The following is a 16,553-nucleotide window of genomic DNA, read 5'->3' as shown; positions in this document are numbered from 1 at the left end:
AATAACAGGTTACAGATACACGAGGGAGCAGGATATGTATAGGATGTAGGTAAATAACAGGTTACAGACACAAAAGGGAGCGGGATATGTATAGGATGTAGGTAAATAACAGGTTACAGACACACAAGGGAGCGGGATATTATAGGATGTAGGTAAATAACACAGGTTACAAACACACGAGGGAGTGGGATATGTATAGGATGTAGGTAAATAACACAGGTTACAAACACACGAGGGAGTGGGATATGTATAGGATGTAGGTAAATAACACAGGTTAGACACACGAGGGAGTAGGATATGTATAGGTTGTAGGTATATAACACAGGTTAGACACACGAGGGAGTAGGATATGTATAGGTTGTAGGTAAATAACACAGGTTAGACACACGAGGGAGTGGGATATGTATAGGATGTAGGTAAATAACAGGTTACCGACACACAAGGGAGCGGGATATGTATAGGATGTAGGTAAATAACAGGTTACAGACACACAAGGGAGTGGGATATGTATAGGATGTAGGTAAATAACACAGGTTACAGACACACAAGGGAGCGGGATATGTATAGGATGTAGGTAAATAACACAGGTTACAGATACACGAGGGAGCGGGATATGTATATGATGTAGGTAAATAACACAGGTTACAAACACACAAGGGAGTGGGATATGTATAGGATGTAGGTAAATAACACAGGTTACAAACACACGAGGGAGTGGGATATGTATAGGATGTAGGTAAATAACACAGGTTAGACACAGAAGGGAGCGGAATATGTATAGGATGTAGGTAAATAATATGAGGGAGTGGGATATGTATAGGATGTAGGTAAATAACACGAGGGAGCAGGATATGTATAGGATGTAGGTAAATAACAGGTTACAGATACACAAGGGAGCAGGATATGTATAGGATGTAGGTAAATAATATGAGGGAGTGGGATATGTATAGGATGTAGGTAAATAACACGAGGGAGCAGGATATGTATAGGATGTAGGTAAATAACAGGTTACAGACACACAAGGGAGCGGGATATGTAGAGGATGTAGGTAAACAACAGGTTACAGATACACAAGGGAGCGAGATATGTATAGGATGTAGTTAAATAACAGGTTACAGACACACGAGGGAGTGGGATATGTATAGGATGTAGGTAAATAACACGAGGGAGTGGGATATGTATAGGATGTAGGTAAATAATAGGTTACAGATACACGAGGGAGCAGGATATGTATAGGATGTAGGTAAATAACACGAGAGAGCAGGATATGTATAGGATGTAGGTAAATAACACAGGTTACAGACACACGAGGGAGCGGGATATGTATAGGATGTACGTAAATAACACGAGGGAGCAGGATATGTATAGGATGTAGGTAAATACCACAGGTTACAGACACACGAGGGAGCGGGATATGTATAGGATGTAGGTAAATAACACGAGGGAGCAGGATATGTATAGGATGTAGGTAAATAACACGAGGGAGCGGGATATGTATAGGATGTAGGTAAATACCACAGGTTACAGACACACAAGGGAGCGGGATATGTAGAGGATGTAGGTAAATAACAGGTTACAGACACACGAGGGAGCAGGATATGTATAGGATGTAGGTAAATAACACAGGTTACAGACACACGAGGGAGCGGGATATGTATAGGATGTAGGTAAATACCACAGGTTACAGAAACACAAGGGAGCGGGATATGTATAGGATGTAGGTAAATAACAGGTTACAGACACACAAGGGAGCGGGATATGTATAGGATGTAGGTAAATAACAGGTTACAGACACACAAGGGAGCGGGATATGTATAGGATGTAGGTAAATAACAGGTTACAGATACACGAGGGAGCAGGATATGTATAGGATGTAGGTAAATACCACAGGTTACAGACACACGAGGGAGCGGGATATGTATAGGATGTAGGTAAATAACACGAGGGAGCAGGATATGTATAGGATGTAGGTAAATAACACGAGAGAGCGGGATATGTATAGGATGTAGGTAAATACCACAGGTTACAGACACACAAGGGAGCGGGATATGTAGAGGATGTAGGTAAATAACAGGTTACAGACACACAAGGGAGCGGGATATGTATAGGATGTAGGTAAATAACAGGTTACAGACACACGAGGGAGCGGGATATGTATAGGATGTAGGTAAATAACAGGTTACAGATACACGAGGGAGCAGGATATGTATAGGATGTAGGTAAATAACAGGTTACAGACACACAAGGGAGCGGGATATTATAGGATGTAGGTAAATAACACAGGTTACAAACACACGAGGGAGTGGGATATGTATAGGATGTAGGTAAATAACACAGGTTACAAACACACGAGGGAGTGGGATATGTATAGGATGTAGGTAAATAACACAGGTTAGACACACGAGGGAGTAGGATATGTATAGGTTGTAGGTATATAACACAGGTTACACACACACGAGGGAGTAGGATATGTATAGGTTGTAGGTAAATAACACAGGTTAGACACACGAGGGAGTAGGATATGTATAGGTTGTAGGTAAATAACACAGGTTAGACACACGAGGGAGTGGGATATGTATAGGATGTAGGTAAATAACAGGTTACCGACACACAAGGGAGCGGGATATGTATAGGATGTAGGTAAATAACAGGTTACAGACACACAAGGGAGTGGGATATGTATAGGATGTAGGTAAATAACACAGGTTACAGACACACAAGGGAGCGGGATATGTATAGGATGTAGGTAAATAACACAGGTTACAGATACACGAGGGAGCGGGATATGTATATGATGTAGGTAAATAACACAGGTTACAAACACACAAGGGAGTGGGATATGTATAGGATGTAGGTAAATAACACAGGTTACAAACACACGAGGGAGTGGGATATGTATAGGATGTAGGTAAATAACACAGGTTAGACACAGAAGGGAGCGGAATATGTATAGGATGTAGGTAAATAATATGAGGGAGTGGGATATGTATAGGATGTAGGTAAATAACACGAGGGAGCAGGATATGTATAGGATGTAGGTAAATAACAGGTTACAGATACACAAGGGAGCAGGATATGTATAGGATGTAGGTAAATAATATGAGGGAGTGGGATATGTATAGGATGTAGGTAAATAACACGAGGGAGCAGGATATGTATAGGATGTAGGTAAATAACAGGTTACAGACACACAAGGGAGCGGGATATGTAGAGGATGTAGGTAAACAACAGGTTACAGATACACAAGGGAGCGAGATATGTATAGGATGTAGTTAAATAACAGGTTACAGACACACGAGGGAGTGGGATATGTATAGGATGTAGGTAAATAACACGAGGGAGTGGGATATGTATAGGATGTAGGTAAATAATAGGTTACAGATACACGAGGGAGCAGGATATGTATAGGATGTAGGTAAATAACACAGGTTACAGACACACGAGGGAGCGGGATATGTATAGGATGTACGTAAATAACACGAGGGAGCAGGATATGTATAGGATGTAGGTAAATAATAGGTTACAGACACACAAGGGAGTGGGATATGTATAGGATGTAGGTAAATAATAGGTTACAGACACACGAGGGAACAGGATATGTATAGGATGTAGGTAAATAACACGAGGGAGTGGGATATGTATAGGATGTAGGTAAATAATAGGTTACAGATACACGAGGGAGCGGGATATGTGTAGGATGTAGGTAAATAACACGAGAGAGCAGGATATGTATAGGATGTAGGTAAATAACACGAGGGAGCGGGATATGTATAGGATTTAGACAAATAACACAGGTTACAGATACACGAGGGAGCAGGATATGTATAGGATGTAGGTAAATAACACGAGAGAGCAGGATATGTATAGGATGTAGGTAAATAACACGAGGGAGCGGGATATGTATAGGATGTAGATAAATAACACAGGTTACAGACACACGAGGGAACAGGATATGTATAGGATGTAGGTAAATAACACGAGGGAGTGGGATATGTATAGGATGTAGGTAAATAATAGGTTACAGACACACAAGGGAGCAGGATATGTATAGGATGTAGGTAAATGACACAGGTTACAGACACACGAGGGAGCGGGATATGTATAGGATGTAGGTAAATGACACAGGTTACAGACACACGAGGAAGTGGGATATGTATAGGATGTAGGTAAACAACACAGGTTACAGATACACGAGGGAGCGGGATATGTGTAGGATGTAGGTAAATAACACGAGGGAGCAGGATATGTATAGGATGTAGGTAAATAACACGAGAGAGCAGGATATGTATAGGATGTAGGTAAATACCACAGGTTACAGACACACGAGGGAGCGGGATATGTATAGGATGTAGGTAAATAACACGAGGGAGCAGGATATGTATAGGATGTAGGTAAATAACACAGGTTACAGACACACGAGGGAGTAGGATATGTATAGGTTGTAGGTATATAACACAGGTTACACACACACGAGGGAGTAGGATATGTATAGGTTGTAGGTAAATAACACAGGATAGACACACAAGGGAGTGGGATATGTATAGGATGTAGGTAAATAACAGGTTACAGACACACAAGGGAGCGGGATATGTATAGGATGTAGGTAAATAACAGGTTACAGACACACAAGGGAGCGGGATATGTATATGATGTAGGTAAATAACACAGGTTACAAACACACAAGGGAGTGGGATATGTATAGGATGTAGGTAAATAACACAGGTTACAAACACACGAGGGAGTGGGATATGTATAGGATGTAGGTAAATAACACAGGTTAGACACACGAGGAAGCGGAATATGTATAGGATGTAGGTAAATAACACAGGTTAGACACAGAAGGGAGCGGAATATGTATAGGATGTAGGTAAATAACAGGTTACAGATACACAAGGGAGCAGGATATGTATAGGATGTAGGTAAATAACACAGGTTACAAACACACAAGGGAGTGGGATATGTATAGGATGTAGGTAAATAACACAGGTTAGACACAGAAGGGAGCGGGATATGTATAGGATGTAGGTAAATAACAGGTTACAGACACACAAGGGAGCGGGATATGTATATGATGTAGGTAAATAACACAGGTTACAAACACACAAGGGAGTGGGATATGTATAGGATGTAGGTAAATAACACAGGTTACAAACACACGAGGGAGTGGGATATGTATAGGATGTAGGTAAATAACACAGGTTACAAACACACGAGGGAGTGGGATATGTATAGGATGTAGGTAAATAACACAGGTTAGACACAGAAGGGAGCGGAATATGTATAGGATGTAGGTAAATAACAGGTTACAGATACACAAGGGAGCAGGATATGTATAGGATGTAGGTAAATAATATGAGGGAGTGGGATATGTATAGGATGTAGGTAAATAACACGAGGGAGCAGGATATGTATAGGATGTAGGTAAATAACAGGTTACAGATACACAAGGGAGCAGGATATGTATAGGATGTAGGTAAATAATATGAGGGAGTGGGATATGTATAGGATGTAGGTAAATAACACGAGGGAGCAGGATATGTATAGGATGTAGGTAAATAACAGGTTACAGACACACAAGGGAGCGGGATATGTAGAGGATGTAGGTAAACAACAGGTTACAGATACACAAGGGAGCGAGATATGTATAGGATGTAGTTAAATAACAGGTTACAGACACACGAGGGAGTGGGATATGTATAGGATGTAGGTAAATAACACGAGGGAGTGGGATATGTATAGGATGTAGGTAAATAATAGGTTACAGATACACGAGGGAGCAGGATATGTATAGGATGTAGGTAAATAACACAGGTTACAGACACACGAGGGAGCGGGATATGTATAGGATGTACGTAAATAACACGAGGGAGCAGGATATGTATAGGATGTAGGTAAATAACAGGTTGCAGACACACAAGGGAGTTATTAGTGTGAGTTGGCCCATATATGTGGGAGTCATAAATATAGGTTGGCACACCGTTCTGGTGGTTATAAGTCGGCACAAGCTTGTGGTGCTTATGAGTTGGCACAGACAAGGTGTGTACCTCCACAAAGTTTGTATGTTTGGCATCCCTCACGGTTACCACAGCATGAACCTCTTCAATCAGCTTCTGCTTCTCGTCATCGTCAAACTGCATGTACCACTTGGCAAGGCGGGTCTTACCGGCACGGTTCTGAATGAGTATGAAACGGATCTAGAAATGCCGGGAAAATTATATTGGTATTTGTGTTTGCCAGTAGAAATCTAACACAATAAACTGTTTTATTGTCAAACACAGAACCCACCAATGCGAGGTACAAAGCACATCAAGAATAGATAGAGCAGTCGCCAACCCCTTCCCTGACAGACAGGCTTAAAAGGAGCAGTCGCCAACCCCTTCCCTGACAGACAGGGTTAACAGGAGCAGTCGCCAACCCCTTCCCTGACAGACAAGCTTAACAGGAGCAGTCGCCAACCCCTTCCCTGACAGACAGGCTTAACAGGAACAGTCACCAACCCCTTCCCTGACAGACAGGCTTAACAGGAGCAGTCACCAACCCCTTCCCTGACAGAAAGGCTTAACAGGAGCAGTCACCAACCCCTACCCTGACAGAAAGGCTTAACAGGAGCAGTCGTCAACCCCTTCCCTGACAGACAGGCTTAACAGGAGCAGTCACCAACCCCTTCCCTGACAGACAGGCTTAACAGGAGCAGTCGTCAACCCCTTCCCTGACAGAAAGGCTTAACAGGAGCAGTCGCCAACCCCTTCCCTGACAGACAGGCTTCACAGGAGCAGTCGCCAACCCCTTCCGTGACAGAAAGGCTTAACAGGAGCAGTCATCACCAGGTATCACTACTGCACACCATGTATAGTACATACATATACCCTGTAGTATCAGTATATTAGCTAGTTACACACACATCACCAGGTGTCAATATACACAGTGTCACACACATTATAAACACACTGCACACCCTGTATAGTACATACATATACCCTGTAGTATCAGTATATTAGCTAGTTACACACACATCACCAGGTGTCACTATACACAGTGTCACACACACACACATTATACACACTGTACACCCTGTATAGTACATACATATACCCTGTAGTATCAGTATATTAGCTAGTTACACACACACACACACACACACACATCACCAGGTGTCACTATACACAGAGTCACACACACATCATACACACACACTGTACACCCTGTATAGTACATACATATACCCTGTAGTATCAGTATATTAGCTAGATACACACACATCACCAGGTATCACTATACACAGTGTCACACACATTATACACACTGTATAGTACATACATATACCCTGTAGTATCAGTATATCAGCTAGTTACACACACACATCACCAGGTATCACTATACACAGTGTCACACACATTATACACCCTGTATAGTACATACATATACCCTGTAGTATCAGTATATTAGCTAGTTACACACACATAACCAGGAGTCACTATACACAGTGCCACACACACTATACACCCTGTATAGTACATACATATACCCTGTAGTATCAGTATATTAGCTAGTTACACACATCACCAGGTGTCACTATACACAGTGTCACACACACATTATACACACACTGCACACCCTGTATAATACATACATATACCCTGTAGTATCAGTATATTAGCTACACACACATCACCAGGTGTCACTATACAAAATGTCACACACACATTATACACACACTGTACACCCTGTATAGTACATACATATACCCTGTAGTATCAGTATATTAGCTAGTTACACACACACACACATCACCAGGTGTCACTATACACAGTGTCACACACATTATACACACTGTACACCCTGTATAGTACATACATATACCCTGTAGTATCAGTATATTAGCTAGTTACACACACATCACCAGGTATCACTATACAGTGTCACACACACACACATTATACACACTGTACACCCTGTATAGTACATACATATACCCTGTAGTATCAGTATATTAGCTAGTTACACACACATCACCAGGTGTCACTATACAAAATGTCACATACACATTATACACACACTGTACACCCTGCATAGTACATACATATACCCTGTAGTATCAGTATATTAGCTAGTTACACACATCACCAGGTGTCACTATACACAGTGTCACACACACATTATACACACTACACACCCTGTATAGTACATACATATACCCTGTAGTATCAGTATATTAGCTACACACATCACCAGGTGTCACTATACACAGTGTCACACACATTATACACACTGTACACCCTGTATAGTACATACATATACCCTGTAGTATCAGTATATTAGCTAGTTACACACACATCACCAGGTGTCACTATACACAGTGTCACACACACACACTATACACACTGTACACCCTGTATAGTACATACATATACCCTGTAGTATCAGTATATCAGCTAGTTAGACACATCACCAGGTGTCACTATACACAGTGTCACACACATTATAAACACACACTGTACACCTTGTATAGTACATACATATACCCTGTAGTATCAGTATATTAGCTAGTTACACACATCACCAGGTGTCACTATACACAGTGTCACACACATTATACACACTACACACCCTGTATAGTACATACATATACCCTGTAGTATCAGTATATTAGCTAGTTAGACACACATCACAAGGTATCACTATACACAGTGTCACACACATTATACACACTACACACCCTGAATAGTACATACATATACCCTGTAGTATCAGTATATTAGCTAGTTACACACACATCACCAGGTGTCACTATACACAGTGTCACACACATTATACACACTGTACACCCTGTATAGTACATACATATACCCTGTAGTATCAGTATATTAGCTACACGCACACACATCACCAGGTGTCACTATACACAGTGTCACACACACACACTGTACACCCTGTATAGTACATAGATATACCCTGTAGTATCAGTATATTAGCTAGTTACACACATATCACCAGGTGTCACTATACACAGTGTCACACACACATTATACACACACTGTACACCCTGTATAGTACATACATATACCCTGTAGAATCAGTATATTAGCTAGTTACACACACATCACCAGGTATCACTATACACAGTGTCACACACACTGTACACCCTGTATAGTGCATACATATACCCTGTAATATCAGTATATTAGCTAGTTACACACACATCACCAGGTGTCACTATACACAGTGTCACACACACATTATACACACACTGTACACCCTGTATAGTGCATACATATACCCTGTAGTATCAGTATATTAGCTAGTTACACACACATCACCAGGTGTCACACACACATTATACACACACTCTACACCCTGTATAGTACATACATATACCCTGTAGTATCAGTATATTAGCTAGTTACACACATCACCAGGTGTCACTATACACAGTGTCACACACTGCACACCCTGTATAGTACATACATATACCCTGTAGTATCAGTATATTAGCTAGTTACACACACATCACCAGGTGTCACTATACACAGTGTCACACACACATTATACACACACTACACACCCTGTATAGTACATACATATACCCTGTAGTATCAGTATATTAGCTAGCTACACACATACACAGTGTCACAAACACACACTATACACACACTGTACACCCTGTATAGTACATACATATACCCTGTAGTATCAGTATATTAGCTAGTTACACACACACACCAGGTGTCACTATACACAGTGTCACACACACACACACTATACACCCTGTATAGTACATACATATACCCTGTAGTATCAGTATATTAGCTAGTTACACACATCACCAGGTGTCACTATACACAGTGTCACACACATTATACACACACTGTACACCCTGTATAGTACATACATATACCCTGTAGTATCAGTATATTAGCTAGTTACACACACACACATCACCAGGTATCACTATACACAGTGTCACACACACACACATTATACACACTGTACACCCTGTATAGTACATACATATACCCTATAGTATCAGTATATTAGCTAGTTACACACATCACCAGGTATCACTATACACAGTATTATACACACACTACACACCCTGTATAGTACATACATATACCCTGTAGTATCAGTATATTAGCTAGTTACACACACATCACCAGGTGTCACTATACACAGTGTCACATACACACATTATACACACCCTGTACACCCTGTATAGTACATACATATACCCTGTAGTATCAGTATATTAGCTAGTTACACACACACACATCAGGTGTCACTATACACAGTGTCACACACACATTATAAACACACTGCACACCCTGTATATGTATAGTACATACATATACCCTGTAGTATAAGTATATTAGCTAGTTACACACACATCACCAGGTGTCACTATACACAGTGTCACACACACATTATAAACACACTGCACACCCTGTATAGTACATACATATACCCTGTAGTATCAGTATATTAGCTAGTTACACACACATCACCAGGTGTCACTATACACAGTGTCACACACACACACACACACATTATACACACACTGCACACCCTGTATAGTACATACATATACCCTGTAGTATCAGTATATTAGCTAGTTACACACACATCACCAGGTATCACTATACACAGTGTCATACACACACACACACATTATACACCCTGTATAATACATACATATACCCTGTAGTATCAGTATATTAGCTAGTTACACACACAGTGTCACACACATTATACACACACTGTACACCCTGTATAGTACATACATATACCCTGTAGTATCAGTATATTAGCTAGTTACACACATCACCAGGTATCACTATACACAGTGTCACACACACATTATACACACACTGTACACCCTGTATAGTACATACATATACCCTGTAGTATCAGTATATTAGCTAGTTACACACACATCACCAGGTATCACTATACACAGTGTCACACACACATATTATACACACACTGTACACCATGTATAGTACATACATATACCCTGTAGTATCAGTATATTAGCTAGTTACACACACAGTGTCACACACATTATACACACACTGTACACCCTGTATAGTACATACATATACCCTGTAGTATCAGTATATTAGCTAGTTACACACACATCACCAGGTATCACTATACACAGTGTCACACACACACACTATACACACACTGTACACCCTGTATAGTACATACATATACCCTGTAGTATCAGTATATTAGCTAGTTAAACACATCACCAGGTGTCACTATACACAGTGTCACACACACACATTATACACACACTGTACACCCTGTATAGTACATACATATACCCTGTAGTATCAGTATATTAGCTAGTTACACACACATCACCAGGTGTCACTATACACAGTGTCACATACACTGTACACTCTGTATAGTACATACATATACCCTGTAGTATCAGTATATTAGCTAGTTACACACACATCACCAGGTATCACTATACACAGTGTCACACACATTATACACACACTGTACACCCTGTATAGTACATACATATACCCTGTAGTATCAGTATATTAGCTAGTTACACACACATCACCAGGTGTCACTATACACAGTGTCACACACACACTGTACACCGTGTATAGTACATACATATACCCTGTAGTATCAGTATATTAGCTAGTTACACACACATCACCAGGTATCACTATACACAGTGTCACACACACATTATACACACACTGTACACCCTGTATAGTACATACATATACCCTGTAGTATCAGTATATTAGCTAGTTACACACACATCACCAGGTGTCACTATACACAGTGTCATACACATTATACACACACTGTACACCCTGTATAGTACATACATATACCCTGTAGTATCAGTATATTAGCTAGTTACACACACATCACCAGGTATCACTATACACAGTGTCACACACATTATACACACACTGTACACCCTGTATAGTACATACATATACCCTGTAGTATCAGTATATTAGCTAGTTACACACACATCACCAGGTGTCACTATACACAGTGTCATACACATTATACACACACTGTACACCCTGTATAGTACATACATATACCCTGTAGTATCATTATATTAGCTAGTTACACACGTATCACTATACACAGTGTCACACACACTGTACACCCTGTATAGTACATACATATACCTTGTAGTATCAGTATATTAGCTAGTTACACACTTATCACCAGGTATCACTATACAGTGTCACACACACTGTACACCCTGTATAGTACATACATATACCCTGTAGTATCAGTATATTAGCTAGTTACACACACATCACCAGGTATCACTATACACAGTGTCACACACACTGTACACCCTGTATAGTACATACATATACCCTGTAGTATCAGTATATTAGCTAGTTACACACACATCACCAGGTATCACTATACACACACTGTACACCCTGTATAGTACACACATATACCCTGTAGTATCAGTATATTAGCTAGTTACACACACATCACCAGGTATCACTATACACAGTGTCACACACACTGTACACCCTGTATAGTACATACATATACCCTGTAGTATCAGTATATTAGCTAGTTACACACACATCACCAGGTATCACTATACACAGTGTCACACACACTGTACACCCTGTATAGTACATACATATACCCTGTAGTATCAGTATATTAGCTAGTTACACACACATCACCAGGTGTCACTATACACAGTGTCACACACATTATACACACACTGTACACCCTGTATAGTACATACATATACCCTGTAGTATTAGTATATTAGCTAGTTACACACACATCACCAGGTATCACTATACACAGTGTCACACACACTGTACACCCTGTATAGTACATACATATACCCTGTAGTATTAGTATATTAGCTAGTTACACACACACACACATCACCAGGTATCACTATACACAGTGTCACACACACTGTACACCCTGTATAGTACACACATATACCCTGTAGTATCAGTATATTAGCTAGTTACACACACATCACCAGGTGTCACTATACACAGTGTCACACACATTATACACACACTGTACACCCTGTATAGTACATACATATACCCTGTAGTATTAGTATATTAGCTAGTTACACACACATCACCAGGTGTCACTATACACAGTGTCACACACACTGTACACCCTGTATAGTACATGCATATACCCTGTAGTATCAGTATATTAGCTAGTTACACACGTATCACCAGGTATCACTATACACAGTGTCACACACACTGTACACCCTGTATAGTACATACATATACCCTGTAGTATCAGTATATTAGCTAGTTACACACACATCACCAGGTATCAATATACACAGTGTCACACACATTATACACACACTGTACACCCTGTATAGTACATACATATACCCTGTAGTATCCGTATATTAGCTAGTTACACACACATCACCAGGTATCACTATACACAGTGTCACACACATTATACACACACTGTACACCCTGTATAGTACATACATATACCCTGTAGTATTAGTATATTAGCTAGTTACACACACATCACCAGGTGTCACTATACACAGTGTCACACACACACATTATACACACACTGTACACCCTGTATAATACATACATATACCCTGTAGTATTAGTATATTAGCTAGTTACACACACATCACCAGGTGTCACTATACACAGTGTCACACACACTACACACCCTGTATAGTACATACATATACCCTGTAGTATCAGTATATTAGCTAGTTACACACACATCACCAGGTATCACTATACACAGTGTCACACACACTGTAAACCCTGTATAGTACATACATATACCCTGTAGTATCAGTATATTAGCTAGTTACACACACATCACCAGGTATCACTATACACAGTGTCATACACACATTATACACCCTGTATAGTACATACATATACCCTGTAGTATTAGTATATTAGCTAGTAACACACACATCACCAGGTATCACTATACACAGTGTCACACACATTATACACACACTGTACACCCTGTATAGTACATACATATACCCTGTAGTATTAGTATATTAGCTAGTTACACACACATCACCAGGTGTCACTATACACAGTGTCACACACATTATACACACACTGTACACACACTGTACACCCTGTATAATACATACATATACCCTGTAGTATTAGTATATTAGCTAGTTACACACACATCACCAGGTGTCACTATACACAGTGTCACACACACTACACACCCTGTATAGTACATACATATACCCTGTAGTATCAGTATATTAACTAGTTACACACACATCACCAGGTATCACTATACACAGTGTCACACACACTGTACACCCTGTATAGTACATACATATACCCTGTAGTATCAGTATATTAGCTAGTTACACACACATCACCAGGTATCACTATACACAGTGTCACACACACACATTATACACACACTGTACACCCTGTATAGTACATACATATACCCTGTAGTATCAGTATATTAGCTACACACATCACCAGGTGTCACTATACACAGTGTCACACACATTATACACCCTGTATAGTACATACATATACCCTGTAGTATTAGTATATTAGCTAGTTACACACACATCACCAGGTATCACTATACACAGTGTCACACACACACATTATACACACACTGTACACCCTGTATAGTACATACATATACCCTGTAGTATCAGTATATTAGCTAGTTACACACACATCACCAGGTATCACTATACACAGTGTCATACACACACTGTACACCCTGTATAGTACATACATATACCCTGTAGTATCAGTATATTAGCTAGTTACACACACATCACCAGGTATCACTATACACAGTGTCACACATACATTATACACACACTGTACACCCTGTATAGTACATACATATACCCTGTAGTATCAGTATATTAGCTAGTTACACACACACATCACCAGGTGTCACTATACACAGTGTCACACATACATTATACACACACTGTACACCCTGTATAGTACATGCATATACCCTGTAGTATCAGTATATTAGCTAGTTACACACACATCACCAGGTATCACTATACACAGTGTCACACACACACATTATACACACACTGCACACCCTGTATAGTACATACATATACCCTGTAGTATCAGTATATTAGCTAGTTACACACACACACACACATCACCAGGTATCACTATACACAGTGTCATACACACACACACACATTATACACCCTGTATAGTACATACATATACCCTGTAGTATCAGTATATTAGCTAGTTACACACACATCACCAGGTATCACTATACACAGTGTCATACACACACACACATTATACACCCTGTATAGTACATACATATACCCTGTAGTATCAGTATATTAGCTAGTTACACACACATCACCAGGTATCACTATACACAGTGTCACACACACTACACACCCTGTATAGTACATACATATACCCTGTAGTATCAGTATATTAGCTAGTTACACACACACATCACCAGGTATCACTATACACAGTGTCACACACACATTATACACACACTGCACACCCTGTATAGTACATACATATACCCTGTAGTATCAGTATATTAGCTAGTTACACACACATCACCAGGTATCACTATACACAGTGTCACACACACTACACACCCTGTATAGTACATACATATACCCTGTAGTATCAGTATATTAGCTAGTTACACACACATCACCAGGTGTCACTATACACAGTGTCACATACATTATACACACACTGTACACCCTGTATAGTACATACATATACCCTGTAGTATTAGTATATTAGCTAGTAACACACACATCACCAGGTATCACTATACACAGTGTCACACACATTATACACACACTGTACACCCTGTATAGTACATATATATACCCTGTAGTATCAGTATATTAGCTAGTTACACACACATCACCAGGTATCACTATACACAGTGTCACACACACTACACACCCTGTATAGTACATACATATACCCTGTAGTATTAGTATATTAGCTAGTTACACACACATCACCAGGTGTCACTATACACAGTGTCACACACATTATACACACACTGTACACCCTGTATAGTACATATATATACCCTATAGTATTAGTATATTAGCTAGTAACACACACATCACCAGGTGTCACTATACACAATGTCACACACACTATACGCAGTGTCACATGTCATATGCACAGGTACATCACATTATTACCGCTATTTGCCGCTCTATAATTACATTATAGACTCACCATGGTTCTAGTCTCTCCCTTTTCCTTCACTTCCGGTCACAAGCACAGGATTTCCGTACTAAGAACTACAATACCCAGAGTGCTGTGGGACGTCATACAGGAAGACTATCAATGCCAGTGGGCGTGACCGAGATTTTAGTTACTACCGTTATTATTGGAATATACAGGAACTGCAAATAATATTAGATAGGTACTGCTTGAGTTTTCCCTTGGATGACTCATATTTATCTTTTATATTGTAATATGATTCTTATTATTTGTTATATGATGGGAACAACTTTATTTATACCA

The 16,553-nt window shown here is 39.9% G+C and overlaps 1 protein-coding gene across 1 annotated transcript in view; it reads right to left on the bottom strand.

The window, feature by feature from the left end:
* Positions 1–16,335, bottom strand: part of AP2S1 (adaptor related protein complex 2 subunit sigma 1) — a 56,369-nt gene extending 40,034 nt beyond the window's left edge. The window contains exons 1-2 of the mRNA XM_053688810.1: positions 16,263–16,335; positions 6,045–6,194 (exon numbers count right to left, since the gene is read on the bottom strand). Of these exons, the coding sequence (XP_053544785.1) occupies positions 6,045–6,194; positions 16,263–16,265 (153 nt within the window). The 5' untranslated portion in view covers positions 16,266–16,335. The remainder of the gene's footprint in view (positions 1–6,044; positions 6,195–16,262) is intronic.
* Positions 16,336–16,553: the final 218 nt, after the last annotated feature.

The sequence above is a fragment of the Bombina bombina genome, chromosome 7, assembly GCF_027579735.1.
Source record: "Bombina bombina isolate aBomBom1 chromosome 7, aBomBom1.pri, whole genome shotgun sequence".
Classification (NCBI taxonomy): Eukaryota; Metazoa; Chordata; class Amphibia; order Anura; family Bombinatoridae; genus Bombina; species Bombina bombina.
This window is presented reverse-complemented; position numbering and strand designations above follow the sequence as displayed.